This window comes from Nomascus leucogenys, chromosome 21 (assembly GCF_006542625.1).
Source record: "Nomascus leucogenys isolate Asia chromosome 21, Asia_NLE_v1, whole genome shotgun sequence".
NCBI classification, from domain to species: Eukaryota; Metazoa; Chordata; class Mammalia; order Primates; family Hylobatidae; genus Nomascus; species Nomascus leucogenys.
In genome coordinates, this window is record NC_044401.1 from 11,955,190 (window position 1) to 11,970,713 (window position 15,524).

The 15,524-nt window shown below is 44.5% G+C and overlaps 1 protein-coding gene across 2 annotated transcripts; it reads left to right on the forward strand.

The window, feature by feature from the left end:
- The first annotated feature begins 261 nt into the window (after positions 1-261).
- Positions 262-11,638, forward strand: DPPA4 (developmental pluripotency associated 4). Of its 2 annotated transcripts, none has more exons than XM_003261891.4 (7): positions 262-364; positions 4,156-4,279; positions 5,921-6,081; positions 6,167-6,217; positions 7,038-7,326; positions 8,732-8,930; positions 9,783-11,638. In XM_003261891.4, exons 1-7 carry the CDS (start codon positions 341-343, stop codon positions 9,817-9,819), a joined length of 885 nt encoding a protein of 294 aa, XP_003261939.2. In that variant the 5' UTR covers positions 262-340; the 3' UTR covers positions 9,820-11,638. The 2 variants fall into 2 exon arrangements, with proteins under 2 accessions (XP_003261939.2, XP_030657546.1); XM_030801686.1 differs by having other exon boundaries at positions 317-364; positions 4,229-4,279.
- The last annotated feature ends 3,886 nt before the right edge of the window (positions 11,639-15,524 follow it).

A 15,524-nucleotide genomic window follows, 5' to 3' on the forward strand; every position in this document is an offset into this window, starting at 1 on the left:
TTTTTTTTTTTCCCGTAGAATCGTTCTGAAGGAGTGCTCGCTCAATCTCCCAATGATTCCGGAACCATACTTTGGATAATTACATTTAAAGTGAACAGAAAAGGGCCAGGAATGGTATTAGTAATTCAACCCAGACAAAGGTCACCCATGAATAAGAAAGAATGCAATTTTAGCATTTACAAATTGTGGGGGAGGGAACAGAAGAGAAGAAAACAAGAGGTGAGGTGGAGAGAAAAAGGGTCTTCGGGCGGCAGGAAGTGGGAGGAGACTTTGCAAACAGCAATCTTGGGGCAGGGGCCATTTTGGAAGCATCTTGCGAGGCTCCGCTTCTTCTACAAGTATGGAGAAGGCAAAAGGCAAGGAGGTCAGTACAGTTTTAGTGGATTTGTTTTCTGTCTTTGTGTTTCTGTCTTCCCTGGGCACTCTTGATTTTTCCTTTAAGGAGAAAAGAATGTGCCTTCGAATTTTCTCCTCTTGACTTTTTTCTTTTTTTAAGAATAAGGCCCAAGAATATGATTGCAGCCTGGTATATTGGAGTGAGGAGACAAATAAGAAATGAGGTTTTCTAGGTTTAGTTGAGGAGGTTGAGGGTGTCAAAAGATAGGAAGAAAAAAAAAAAAAAGAGGCCGGGCGCGGTGGCTCACGCCTGTAATCCCAGCACTTTCGGCAGCCTAGGCGGGCGGATCACCTGAGGTCGGGAGTTCGAGACCAGCCTGACCAACATGGAGAAACCCCGTCCCTACTAAAAATACAAAATTAGCCGGGTGTGGTGGCTCACACCTGTAATCCCAGCTACTAGGGAGGCTGAGGCAGGAGAATCGCTTGAACCCGGGAGTCGGGGGTTGCGGTGAGCCGAGATCGCCCCATTGCACCCCCAGCTTGGGCAACCGGAGCGAAACTCCACCTCAAAAGAAAAAGTTAAAAAACTAGGTTTTCAGGTTTCTGTTTTGGAACAGGGTCTCACTTTTGTCTCCCTGGCTGGAGTGCAGTGGCACCATCACTGCTCACTGCAACCTCCCAGTCTCAAGCGATCCTCCCACCTCGGCCTACCAAAGTGCTACTGGGACTGCAGGCGTGCGCCGCTGCTCCCGGCCCGGGTTTTCTGTTTTGAGGAGGTGCTTTGTCCTGTCAGAAAGAACTAACTGAATATCGGGGCTAGAGGGAAATGGTAACAGGAGAAAAGGGTGGTGAAGGAAAGGTTTTAGGAAGAGGTAATTGAGCTGAGGTTGGAAAAGAATGAAACCCTTTAATTTCCTTTAGACGGACACAGATCCTAAACCAAAGGTGCTGAGAATGAATTCGTCCCCTTTTCCCAGAGTCCTTAGGACCTAGGAGTAGTCAGAAGCCAGACATTGGGAACAATGCAGACAGAAACTGAAGGAAGAGACGATTTAAGACGTTGCACAGGCACTGAACGGCCACATCCGAGCGCTCTCAGGTCGTCTTGACTTGAACTGGGTCATTTTTAACTGTCTCGGTTTTAAGTTTTTTGTTTTTTTTTTTTTTTGAGACGGAGTCTCGCTCTGTCGCCCAGGCTGTAGTGCAGTGGCGCAATCTCCGCTCACTACAAGCTCCGCCTCCCGGGCTCACGCCATTCTCCTGCCTCAGCCTCCGGAGTATTGGGACTACAGGCGCCCGCCACCACGCCCGAAGAATTTTTTGTATTTTTAGTGGAGACGGAGTTTCACCCTGTTAGCCAGGATGGTCTCGATCTCCTGACCTCGTGATCCACCCGCCTCGGCCTCCCAAAGTGCTGGCATTACAGGCGTGAGCCACCGCGCCCGGCCCGTTTTAAGTCTTTTGTGAGGTCCAAAGTGAGTACTTTTTGTAAGGGTTATGCAAATGTAAATTTCAAATCAAAATGTAGAACTGCTATAGAGATGTAAAAATGCCATACAAATGTTAATTTGTCCAGTAATCCACCCTGAAAGTGAAGAAAAGGATTTAGATTTAGAAATTTTATTATATTAATTTTTTTTTTTTAATGAGTTTCACTCTGTCGCCCAGAATGGTGTGCAGTAGCCGATCTCGGCTCACTGCAGCCTCTGCCTCCCGGGTTCAAGCGATTCTCCTGACTCAGCCTCTCGATTAGCTGGGATTGCAGGCGCGCACCACCACGCCCAGGTAGTTTTTGTATTTTTGGTAGTGACTGAGTTTCAATATGTTGGCTAGGCTGGTCTCGAACTCCTGACCTCAATCGGTCAGCCCACCTCGGCCTCCCAGAGTGCCGGGATTACAGGCGTGAGCCACGGAGCCCAGCCTTTATATTTAAATTTTAATTTATATTTAATGTACTCTTAATCTGTGTCTTTATGTTACCTCTGATCCTCAGTTTCTGTGTCTGAGAAGTAATTGTTGCCAGATTGCTATGAGAATTAAATGACTGAAAAAAGGAAAGCCAAGGCCAGGCACAGTGGCACATGCCTGTAATCCCAGCACTTTGGGAGGCGGAGGTGGGTGGATCACTTGAGGCCAGGAGTTTGAGACCAGCCTGGCCAACATGGTGAAACCCCATCTCTACTAAAAATAGAAAAATTCAGCTGGGCGTGGTGGCGGGCGCGTGTAATTCCAGCTAGTCGGGAGGCTGAGGCAGAGAATTGTTTAAACTGGGGAGATGGAGGTTGCAGTGAGCCGAGATCACGCCACTGCACTACCGCCTGGGCAACAGACCAAGACTCGTCTCCGAGAAAAAGAAAATAGGGAGCCCTTGGGTGCGGTGGCTCACCTTTAATCCCAACTCTTTAATCCCTTTAATCCTTTGGGATTTAACGCCTTTAATCCCAACTCTTTGGGGAGCCAAGGCAGGAGGATTGCTTGAGGCTAGAAGATTGAGATCAGTGGGGGAGACATAGGGAGACCTCATCTCTACAAAAAATTAGCCTGGAGTCCCAGCTACTCAGGAGGCTGAGGCAAAGGATCACTTGAATCCGGGAGGTAAGAGCTTGGAGCACTCCAGCCTGTGTGACAGAGCAAGACCTTTTCTTTAATAAATAAATATGTTTTTAAAAAATGAAAGTAAGGAGCATATCAAAGCCAATGCCTGGTATGAGACAGGGGCTCAATGTATGTTACTGTCTCTGGATTAAACAACTTTTCCCCACTCCCACTTTGCTTCCTTTAATTCAATGAACCAATATTTATTGAGTGCCTATGATGAAAAAGAGATCACACAAACCAGTGTAATTGCAATTAACAAGTGGTAGAAATGAGGCAGTATTTAGTAGATTGGTCCGAAAGGACCAGGTTAAATAGCACTTGAGGTGAGAACTCTTAAGAGTAAGATTTTTAAGGTGTAAGATTTTAAAGTGTAAATAGAAGTAGGGTGGAGGTTGGGGCTGAGGCATGTAACAACTTTGGGAAGGAAAGGTACTATGTGGCTGGAGCTTGGGCAGGGAGAGCAGTGTGAAATAGGAGATAAGAGGCTGGTAGGTAATGTTAAAGACAATTATTTTTATGTTAAGAGCAATAAACCACTGAAAGGATGTAAACTTTTCATAGTGTCACTCTGCCAACAGTGTTAGAAAATTATTTGGAAGGTGTCAAGAATGAAGGACTGGGGGAAAAAAATTCTTCCAGATGGGAGATGATGGAATATAGTAAAGTGAGTTAAGGGCCTCTTTTTTTTTTTGAGACAGTCTCATTCTGTCACCCAGGCTGGAGTGCAGCGGTGCAGCCTCTACCTACCTCCCTGGCTCAAGCGATCCTCCTATCTCAGTCTCTTGAGTAGCTGAACTACAGGCACACACCACCATGCTCAGCTAATTTTGTTTCTTTTTTGTAGAGGCAAGGTTTCACTATGTTGTTGCTCAGGCTGGTATCCAATTACCAGACTCAAGCAATTCTCTTGCCTTGGCCTCCTATAGCACTCAGACTACAGGCGTGAGCCTAAGTGCTTCTTTCCCCAACTAAGAGCCTGTTTTCTTCTACTCTTGTTTGTATCTGTCTTTTCATGTGCTTTCCTCCCATTTTTTCCATCTTTGTTTCCCAGTCTTGTAAATGAAACTGGGTGTTAAGATGATACCCAGAGGAGAATCCACACTGCCAGTGGAGTCCAGTAACTGCCTTGGTGCCTTAGAAGTGAGTTATCTTGAGGCAGGTAGTGTATGTGTGGTTTGGACACTAGAGGAATGACTGACCAGCTCCTCTGTTCCCCAGTGGACCTCCACAGAGAAGTCGAGGGAAGAGGATCAGCAGGCTTCTAATCAACCAAATACAATTGCTTTGCCAGGAACATCAGCAAAGAGAACCAAAGAAAAAATGTCTGTGAAAGGCAATAAAGGTAAGAGGTCTTCAAATCCTCAGATCCCACCTTCTCGGGTCTTAGAAGCCAGAGGACTTTTTCTGAAGAAGAAAAGCCAGGGAAGAAATTTCCATCACGTATTGTGCAAATCCTATACTTCATGGAAGCCTAGCTTAAACTACCTTCCTGAAGGATCTTTTGGTCACCACTGCTCTAACTGATCCCTTCCTATCTTCAGACTTCCACAGCATGTTTGGTTCTGTTGATCATTTTTTCCTTCACTTGCTACTTGGAGTTAAGGATTTCAGTGTGCAATGATTTGGGAACAGATGGCTGTAAATTTGAAGACCCATTCTTGAAACCGGACTTCCTATTCTAAAAATAAGTTAGGACGATATCTACCTTTATTAAGGGGTGGGAATGGAGTAGTTTACATAGGGTAGTTAAGTGAAGCACTTAGACGATGCCTGAGAAGTAATATGTACAGAGTAAACCCTACTATTAGTGTCATTACAGGCTGTGTCTTTTTTTTTTTTTTTTTTTTTTTTTTGAGACACCAAGACAGGGTGTCGCTCTGTCATCCAGGCTGGAGTGTGGTGGCACCATCTCAGCTCCCTGCAACTTGTGCCTCCCGGGTTCAAGCAATTTTCCTGTCTCAGCCTCCCAAGTTAGCTAGGATTGCAGGCTGGTTGCAAACTCTTGGCCTCAAGTGATCCATCTGCCTTGGCCTCCTAAATTGCGGGGATTACAGGTGTGAGCCACCACGCCCAGCCTTAGAAAATTTTTGGCACGATCCCGGCCCACTACAACCTCTGCCTCCCGGGTTCAAACAGTTCTCTTGCCTCAGCCTCTCAAGTAGCTGGGATTACAGGCATGTGCCACCGCGCCCGACTAATTTTTTTAGTAGAGACTGCGTTTCACCATGTCGACCATGCTGGTCTCGAACTCCTGACCTCAGGTTATCCACCCACCTTGGCCTCCCAAAGTGCTGGGATTACAGGCCTAAACCACTGCGCCCAGCCTAAAATCACTTTTAGTTATTAATTAGTCGATCTGCCCTAGGTGGGCAGATCACAAGGTCAGGAGTTCAAGAACAGCTTGGCCAACATGGTGAAACCCCATCTCCAGGCCGGGCGCGGTAGCTCACGCTTGTAATCCCAGCACTTTGGGAGGCCGAGGCGGGTGGATCACGAGGTCAGGAGATCGAGAGCACGGGTGAAATCCTGTCTCTACTAAAAATACAAAAAATTAGCCGGGCGTGGTGGCAGGCGCCTGTAGTCCCAGCTACTCTGAGAGGCTGAGGCAGGAGAATGGCGTGAACCCGGGAGGCGGAGCTTGCAGTGAGCCGAGATCGCGCCACTGCACGCCAGCCTGGGTGACAGAGCAAGATTCCGTCTCAAAAAAAAAAAAAAGAAACCCCATCTCCACTAAAAATACAAAAAATTAGCCGGACGTGGTGGTGGGCATCTGTAATCCCAGCTACTCAGGAGGCTGAGGCAGGAGAATCACTTGAACCCAGGAGGCGGAGGTTGCAGGGAGCCAAGATTGCGCCACTGCGCTCCAGCCGGGTGACAGAGCGAGACTCTGTCTCAAAAAAAAAAAAAAAGCGATTTTACTTTTTGAAATTCTGAAAAGCTACACAAAGATAATTACTACTAATTTGATTCCATTCTCCTTCAGTGCTCTGCCCTAAGAAGAAGGCAGAGCACACTGACAACCCCAGACCTCAGAAGAAGATACCAATCCCTCCATTACCCTCTAAACTGCCACCTGTTAATCTGATTCACCGGGACATTCTACGGGCCTGGTGCCAACAATTGAAGCTGAGCTCCAAAGGCCAGGTGAGGGCCTAGGCTGGGGTGGTGCTGCTGGGAGGAAGGGTAGGAACCTTATTTGCCTTACTAACTCAGTTTTCTATTATCTTAGAAATTGGATGCATATAAGCGCCTGTGTGCCTTTGCCTACCCAAATCAAAAGGTAACTTTTTAAAGGATGGACGTTTCAATGCTTATCCTAATTACCTACTGTAGCCTCAAAAGTGAGTAAAGGAACTGTCTTAGCCTCACCCTGTCCCTCCACCCCTAGTTCTAAGAAAGAACAGTATTTCCCATCCCTACTTTTCTTTTTTTTGTTTTTTTTGTTTTTGTTTTTGTTTTTTTGAGAGTGTCTTGCACTGTCACCCAGGCTGTAGTGCAGTGGCACCATCTCGGCTCACTGCAACCTTCACTTCCCGGGTTCGAGCAATTCTTTTGCCTCAGCCTCCAGAGTAGCTGGGATTACAGGCGCCTGTCACCACGCCTGGCCGATGGTTTTTTTTTTTTTTGAGACAGAGTCTCCTTCTGTCACTTAGACTGCAGTGCAGGCTCATTGCAACCTCTGCCTCCCTGGTTCAAGTGATACCCCTGTCTCAGCCGCTGGAGTAGCTGGGATTACAGGCATGAGCCACCATGCCTGGATAATTTTTGTATTTTTAGTAGAGATGGGGTTTCACCATGTTGGTCAGGCTGGTCTCGAACTCTTGACCTTCAGTGTTTCACCCACCTTGGCCTCCCAAAGTGCTAGGATTACAGACCTGAGCCACTGCGTGGCCAACTGAGCAATTTTCAAGAAGACAGTACATTGTTATTAACTGTGCTATTACCAACTTGTACAATAGATCTCTTGAACCTAGTCCTCCTGTCTAAGTGAGACTTTGTATTTGAAACTTTGTATTTGATCGAGACTCCTTAACCCTTAGGCCATTTTTGTTAGAATTTTAATCTTTATTTTTATCTTTATTATTTCACCCTTTCTGCAGGATTTTCCTAGCACAGCAAAAGAGGCCAAAATCCGGAAATCATTGCAAAAAAAATTAAAGGTGGAAAAAGGGGAAACGTCCCTGCAAAGTTCTGAGACACATCCTCCTGAAGTGGCTCTTCCCCCTGCAGGGGGCCCGCCTGCCCTGGAACATTCCACTGCTCTCCTTGAGGGAGTTAATACAGTTGTGGTGACAACTTCTGCCCCAGAGGCTTTGCTGGCCTCCTGGGCGAGAATTTCGGCCAGGGCGAGGACGCCAGAGGCAGTGGAATCTCCACAAGAGGCCTCTGGTAAGCGCAACATCAAGAGCTTATTCTGGTCCATTGGGGAAATAAGCTTAGTAGATATTAATCCCTGATACATTTTAGGGTATATCAAAATCCCTTTGAGGGCCGGTGATTCCTGGACCCTGCCCACAGAGTTTCTGATTCAGGTCTAGGACAGGACCTGATTGTTTGCTGTTTGCATTTCTTTTTTTTTTTTTTTTTTTTTTTTTCGAGACAGTTTCGCTCCTGCTGCCCAGGCTAGAGTGCAGTGGCGCAATCTCGGCTCACTGCAACCTCCACCTCCCGGGTTCAAGCAATTCTCCTGCCTCAGCCTTCCTGAGTAACTGGGATTACAGGCATGTGCCACCATGCCTGGCTAATTTTGTGTTTTTAGTAGAGATGGGGTTTCTCCATGTTGGTCAGGCTGGTCTCGAACTCCCGACCTCCGATGATCCGCCCGCCTTGGCCTTCCAAAGTGCTGGGATTACAGGCGTGAGCCATCGTGCCCGGCGGGAGTTTGCATTTCTAACAGTTTCCCAGGCAGTACTAAGGATGCTGGTCTGGGGATCACAGTTTGAGAACCACTGCTCTAAATTATCGATGACATCAGAAGGGGATAGCAATCTCGTTTTTTTTCTTTACCCTTTTAAGCAATTTATATTAAAGGCAAGGTCTAAACTTAATTGCCTGCAACGGAGCCCCAGAATGGCATTAATAAGTTATTTAAAATATTTCCCAGTATTTTCATTGTAAAATGGGTAATACCTACCTTATATGTTGTAAGAATTACAGAAAATACAACAAAAGAAGACAAACTGCTTAGCATAATCCAATGTGTGTTAAGAGCTGAGACCCCTGAGCTTATTTCATGAAGCCCTTTCCAGACACTCTGGGTTAGTCTTTCTACCATCTGCCCACCTACAACTATACTACTTCCAACTAGATTTTTAAGTTTTAACAGGAACTGTCTTGTATGCTTTTTTTTTTTTTTGGAGACGGAGTCTCGCTCTGTCACCCAGGCTAGAGTGCAGTGGCGCCATCTCGGCTCACTGCAAGCACCACCTCCCAGGTTCACACCATTCTCCTGCCTCAGCCTCCTGAGTAGCTGGGACTACAGGCGCCCGCCACCATACCCCCCTAATTTTTTGTATTTTTAGTAGAAACGGGGTTTCACTGTGTTAGCCATGGTCTCGATCTCCTGACCTCGTGATCCGCCCGCCTCGGCCTCCCAAAGTGCCGGGATTACAAGCGTGAACCACTGTGCCCGGCTTGTATGCTTTTCTAAAGGAGAACAGAATAGAGAAGAGGTTAAGTTAGGATTTCAGGGTTCACATCTTGGAGCTGGTCAATCAAGGGTGATGGGCCATAATGCACTCTTACATCAGTATGTCATCCTGGTGTGTGGGTACCTGTCTCTCTCCTTCGCCAGGTGTCAGATGGTGTGTGGTCCATGGGAAAAGTCTCCCTGCAGACACAGATGGTTGGGTTCACCTGCAGTTTCATGCTGGTCAAGCCTGGGTTCCAGAAAAGCAAGAAGGGAGAGTGAGTGCACTCTTCTTGCTTCCTGCCTCCAATTTTCCACCCCCGCACCTTGAAGACAATATGTTGTGCCCCAAATGTGTTCACAGGTAATTACCTGATGCTTTTCTACAAACTAAAAGTGGGTGCCAGATTTTCAATTGCAGAAAGTTAAGATATACATTAATCTTAAATAGCCATGTATTTCAAGCTCAAATTGTCAGTAAAGAGTTTCAAGAAAATTATTACTCAGTTAAGTTTATCCCCAGGAAAAAGAAAGCATTTATGTGTCAGGGTTTAATGCTTCTATCTGGAGACACAGAATTCTGGGAGCAACAAACATTATATAATTACTGTATTCAAAGTGTACGCCCTACCCAGAAATAATGACTAGCAAAAAAACTCTTTAAGTAGCCTACAATCTAACAGGGATGGTGGGCATATAAGCACCTAGAATAACATGAAGAATATCAAAGAAGAGGTTCCTTAAGGGAAGAATCGACTAGATGGAAAGGAGAGATCAGTAATTTCTCAGCCTGGGAAACATAGCAAGACCATCTCCCACAGGAGAAAGTATGTGAATGTGTGATTGGCTTTTCCTTCTCTGGGATATCCTACTTTTTGCTGTATTTTGATAATCTCTCTATGCCAAGCAAGTTGAAGAGCACTGAGGAGGTCACTTTGGGTAGTCTTTTAATGACATACTTGAGTTTTTGGGAAAGTGATGAAAAGAGCCCCTCCAAGGCCTCTTGTCCATGGTTCGCACAAGTCAGGGAACATATTACAGAGGCATGATAACTTGGCTGATCTTCATTCTTGAATGACAGGATCACAGGCTTGCTTGCTACCTATGATCCTAAAGTTGTAAGGGCAATTTCAACAGCATTCCAGCAGCGGGTTTCTTGGCTATTTTTAATATTTCTTCATTCTTTTTAAAAACAAATATTTTATTTGCTTTATAGGAACAAGGTCTTAATAAAAAGCCTCCAATGGGAATAGAATATCAGGAAAAAGGCCACATCTATGGTAATTAATGGCAGAAAAGCTGGAGAGTTGGATTCTGTGGTGTTGCTGACAGGTGAACTCTGGTCCTCTGTACACCTGTTTATGGGCCATGCAGACTGGTGGGGTGGCAGATGTGAGCCTAAGACCCCTAGCAGTGCCTGTTGCTTTGTGAGTGGAGATAGAGACTCTTACATTTAAAAATGGAAAAACATTTCACAAATTACCATAAATTGTAGTTAATATGTAGAAAAACTCATTCATACTGCTTTTTTAAAATAGACGTGACTTCAGCAGCAGCTCTCTTTTGTTGTATTTTGAGACAGTGTCTCATTGTTGCCCAGGCTGGAGTGCAGTGGTGCAATCTCTGCCTCCTGGGTTCAAATGATTCTCCTGCCTCAGCCTCCTGAGTAGCTGGGATTACAGGCACCTGCCACCACACCCAGCTAATTTTTTGTATTTTTAGTAGAGATGCGGTTTCACCATGTTGGCCAGGCTGGTCTCAAACTCCTGGACTCAAGTGATCCACCCTTCTCAGCCTCCCAAAATGCTGGGATTATGGGCATGAGCCCCTGCACCTGACCTTCAACAGCTCTTTTAAGTGAGTTCTTCAGCTGAGCATTGTGAAGGAGTGAAATGGTAGTTGGCTCTTGTGCTCAATTTTTTCTTCCTCTGAACACTGACTACTTTAGGAGCTGCTTCATTCCAATTGCTGTTGCATAAAACGTAAAGTATTTTAAGGCAAAGAAAGTTTGTTAATTCTCTCCCTCCCCTAAACACGTGATTTTTAATATTCAAAACAATATTTTTCAAAGTTCTCTTAATAACCTGAGATTTCTATGGTTTGACTCCAGGAAAACACAAGGGACTTTGTATTATTTCACTTATAATTGTTTTATATATTTCTGGTGTTTAAAATGTTTAAGATTGCTTCCCACTCATAAATACATAATATATTGAACTTAAAATGTGTTTATTAACCGATTCTCCATAAATAAAAATAAAAATAAATTATTTTACATATGTAAAATAATTCATCTGTTGTATTTAGAGAAAACCATATTCATTACATGCAAATTTTATCGTTAGTGTTCTTAAAAGTAGGAGTAAACCAAAACGTGTGATTTTTCTTTTGTATGACTCGTTTGTTAGTTGGTGGTATGGGTTGGATCATTCGTTTTTAAAACTACTTAAGTATGATTGACATACAAAAAGCTGTACATATTTAATGTATCCTATTGTGTAATTTTTGATTTTTTTTGTGTACTTCCTAAATTTATAGTACTGCGAGTCTGGGAACAGATCTGTCTTTCACTTATCCTGATTTAATGACAGTTACCAACATTGTTTTGTTATTACAAGTAGGGGATCTTTTTTTTTTTTGCCCCTTTAATGAAGATACTAAAAATAATGCACTGGAAGGAGTGGCAGAGTTGGAAAATTTGTAACCATCATAATACAGGTGTAATAGGTTTGGGAAAGAATCCTCAAATGTTAAAGCAAGGGAGGAAAGTTTGTTGAGAAGCAAGATGTTCTTCACTCCTGCCCCCCCATTGGTTGTTGGTGGTCAGAATTGTTCAGTGTAATAAATAATAGACATTTTTTTTCTTATACTATGTGTATTGTTCGTTTTGTTTCCTTTTTAAACTTCTCCCCTACTTTATTTGGATGGGTCAAGTTTCTATCCTGTTTCCTTTCTATTAATTTGGAAATGTCCTTTGCTTTATGATGCTGCTTGTAGATATCTCCCTGTTTCTAACACATTTCAATAAACTTAAATTTCTCTCTATACAAAATAAATTAATAATTGGAGTCTACCAGTAAGACAGTTTATTTACTCATCTTCCTGCCCCAGCAAGATAAAACCTTAAAGTTATATACTTGCCAGATCACCCTAATTTTCACAGGTCTCCCCCAAAGTTCCTATCAATCACATTCAGTCCCCTACTCCCTGTCTGCCTGCTATGCTCCCAGAATACTAAGAGGAAGACAGTTGGAACTATAAACTCCCTATGTCTCAGGTGAGTTCCGTGGCAGAGGCATGACATGTTGCTGTTTTGGGGGGAGCTGTGAGAAGAGGTTTATATTCCCAATTTCCCATCTGGATGTTAAGATAACTTGTAAAAATAGGTCTGTGCCCACGTTGTATCTGGTGTGGGAAACCTGGAGCCAGCCTTCCAAATTTCTCTTGGCTCCAAAGGGACATGGCAGCTTCCAAGGGTAAATGTTGGTCAGGGCCTCTGAACACATTGTTGATGGAAATCAAATTTCTACATTTTGGCACAATGGGGCTTACTGACATAAAAATTGAAATGTGGCTACAGCCACCTTAACCAAGGATTCCAACTTAGCACCACCAGGAATGTTACAAACTAAAATGTCTTTTCTGATAAGCAATGGGAAGTACACAATATCATTGCCAAAAAGATAATGTAAATCTAATCATGAGGAAACAATTAGTCCTGATTACACCTGTTGTCTCAGGCTAATTAAGTGAGTCCACCTTGCTTTGAATCACACTTAGAGATAGCCATATGTGAAGAGCCACAGGGGCCGGGGCAGTGGCTCGTGCCTGTAATCCCAGCACTCGGGAGACTGAGGCTGGCAGATGACTTGAGCCCAGGAGTTCAAGACCAGCCTGGGCAACATGTTGAAACCCTTTCACCAAAATACAAAAATTAGCCCGCTATGGTGGCCTGTGGCCTGTAGTCCCAGCTACTTGGTGGCCGAGATGGCAGGATTGCTTGAGCTGGAGGTCGAGGCTGCAGTGAGCCATGATTGCACAACTGCCATTCCATCCTGGGCAGCAGAGCAGAGAACCTGCTTCAAAAAAAAAATAAAAATAAAGGGGCCAGGTGCTGTGGCTCACACCTGTAATCCCAGCACTTTGGGAGGCCGAGGCGGGCGGATCACGAGGTCAGGAGATCGAGACCATCCTGGCTAACACGGTGAAACCCCGTCTCTACTAAAAAATACAAAAAAAAATTAGCCGGGCGTGGTGGCGGGCGCCTGTAGTCCCAGCTACTCGAAGAGGCTGAGGCAGGAGAATGGCGTGAACCCGGGAAGCGGAGAATGGCGCGAACCCGGGAGGCGGAGCTTGCAGTGAGCCGAGATGGCGCCACTGCACTCCAGCCTGGGCGACAGAGCGAGACTCTGTCTCAAAAAATAAATAAATAAATAAAATGAATATTGAAGTTTCACTCATTTGGGCTAAATACTCAAGGAAGGAGATTGCTGGGCCGTATATTAAGTGTACATTTAGCTTGACAAGACACTGCCAAACTGTTTTCCAAACTGACTGTGCCATACTGTATTTTCACCGAAATATATGAGATGCGGTGGGGCGCAGTGGCTCATGCCTGTAATCCCAGCACTTTGGGAGGCCGAGGCGGGAGGATCACCTGAGGTTGAGAGTTCAAGACCAGCCTGACCAACATGGAGAAACCCTGTCTCTACTAAAAATGCAAAATTAGCCAGTCGTAGTGGCACAAGCCTGTAATCCCAGCTACTAAGGAGGCTGAGGCAGGAGTATCGCTTGAACCTGGGAGATGGAGGTTGTAGTGAGCCGAGATCACGCCATTGCATTCCAGCCTAGGCAACAAGAATGAAACTCCACCTCAAAAAAAAAAAAAAACCCAAACCAGAGTTGCTCCACTTTTATCTATTATATATTGGTGTTCCATAAACATCTATTTTTGTAGAACATATTTCTCCGGTTTAAAAAGATAAAAGTGTTAGCTGGGTGTGTTGGCATGAGCCTGTTGTCCCAGCTAATGGGGAGGCTGAGGCAAGAGGATCACTTGAGCCCAGGAGTGAGAGGCTGCAGTGAGCCCTGATCATACCATTGCACCCCAGTCTGAGCAACAGAGTGAGATCCTGTCTCAAAATAAACAAATAAATAAACGTGATTTTGAAAAAAGATAAGATTAAATTTAAAAAAATAAAAATGATTTTGAAAGCACTTATCTAAATGAGAAATACAATGCATTTTTATTTACCTTACAATATAGAAAATAAGTATTTGAAAAAAGTAATGCATTTCTGCTGGGTGCGGTGGCTCACGCCTGTAATCCTAGCACTTCGGGAGGCCAAGACGGGCGGTTTACCTGAGGTCAGGAGTTCAAGACCAGCCTGGCCAACATGGTGAAACCCTGTCCCTACTAAAATACAAAAACTAGCTGGGCATGATGGCGGGTGCCTGTAATCCCAGCTACTCAGGAAGCTGAGATGGGAGAGTCTCTTCAACCTGGGAGATGGTGGTTGCAGTGAGCTGAGATTGCACCACTGCACTCCAGCCTGGGCAGCTGAGCGAGACTCTCAAAAAATAAAAATTAAAAAAAAAAAGTAATGCATTTTTATTTCAGAACTATTGTCTATTATTGGAATAAATAATAGAAAAAAGTCTTTAGAAAAGATTTTTTTGAAGGTTGTTTTTAATAGTTCAGTGTCCTGTTAATGGCTACTTTTTAGCTTTGAAGTATACGTACACTAATTCCCAAACTAAAATTGGTGCTATTGGGCGTGGTGGCTCACACTTGTAATCCCAGCACTTTGGGAGGCCGAGGCGGGCGGATCACGAGGTCAGGAGATCGAGACCACAATGAAACCCCGTCTCTACTAAAAATACAAAAAATTAGCTGGGCGTGGTGGCGGGCGCCTGTAGTCCCAGCTACTCAGGAGGCTGAGGCAGGAGAATGGCGTGAACCCAGGAGGCGGAGCTTGCAGTGAGCCGAGATCGCGCCACTGCACTCCAGCCTGGGCGACAGAGCAAGACTCCGTCTCGAAAAAAAAAAAAAAAAAAATTGTAAGAAGTAAGAAGTAGAAGCTGAGTGTGATGGCATGTGCCTGTAATCCCAGCTGCTCAGGAGGCTGTGGCCCAGCTATTCAGGATTGCTTGAGCCCAGGAGTTCAAGCCCAGCCTGTGTGACACAGTGAGATCCTGTCTCGATAAAATAAATAAATAAAAACAGATGGAGATAACTTATAAAGAAAAATTTAAGGCCTGTTTCAATTTATCACAGACCTTGATTGGACGCTGATTCAAACATTGTTAAAAAATAAAATGAGGGAAGAGAAAAATATGTAAGATAAATGGAGTTTTTTTTTTTTTTTTGAGATCCACCGCCTGGATTCAAGCAATTCTCCTGCCTCAGCCCCCACTAGTAGCTGGAACTACAGGTGCGTGCCACCATGCCTGGCTAATTTTTGTATTTTTAGTACAGACGGGGTTTCTCCATGCTGGCCAGCTGGTCTCAAACTCCTGACCTCAGGTGATCTACCTGCCTTGGCCTCCCAAAGTGCTGGGATTACAGGCGTGAGCCACGGTGCCCGGCCAGATAATTGGAGTTTTGAATACTGCTGGATATTTGAACATAACATATATTTGAATACTTTGATAATATTAAATAATGATCTTTAAAATTATGTTTAGATGTAAAAAGGATATCGTAGTTATAGTAGGAACAAAGTATTTTTTCCCCCCTGGATTTATTTGTTTATTTATTGAGACAGCCTCACTGCAGCCTCGGGCTCCTGGGCTGAAGGGATCCTCTGACCTCAGCCCCCTGAGTAGCTAGGACCACAGGCATGTCTCACCACACCCACATGCCTGGTTATTTTATTTTTCTTTTCTTTTTTTTTTTTTTTTTGTTAACAATGAGATCTCACTATGTTGCCCAGGCTGGTCTCATACTCTTGGACTC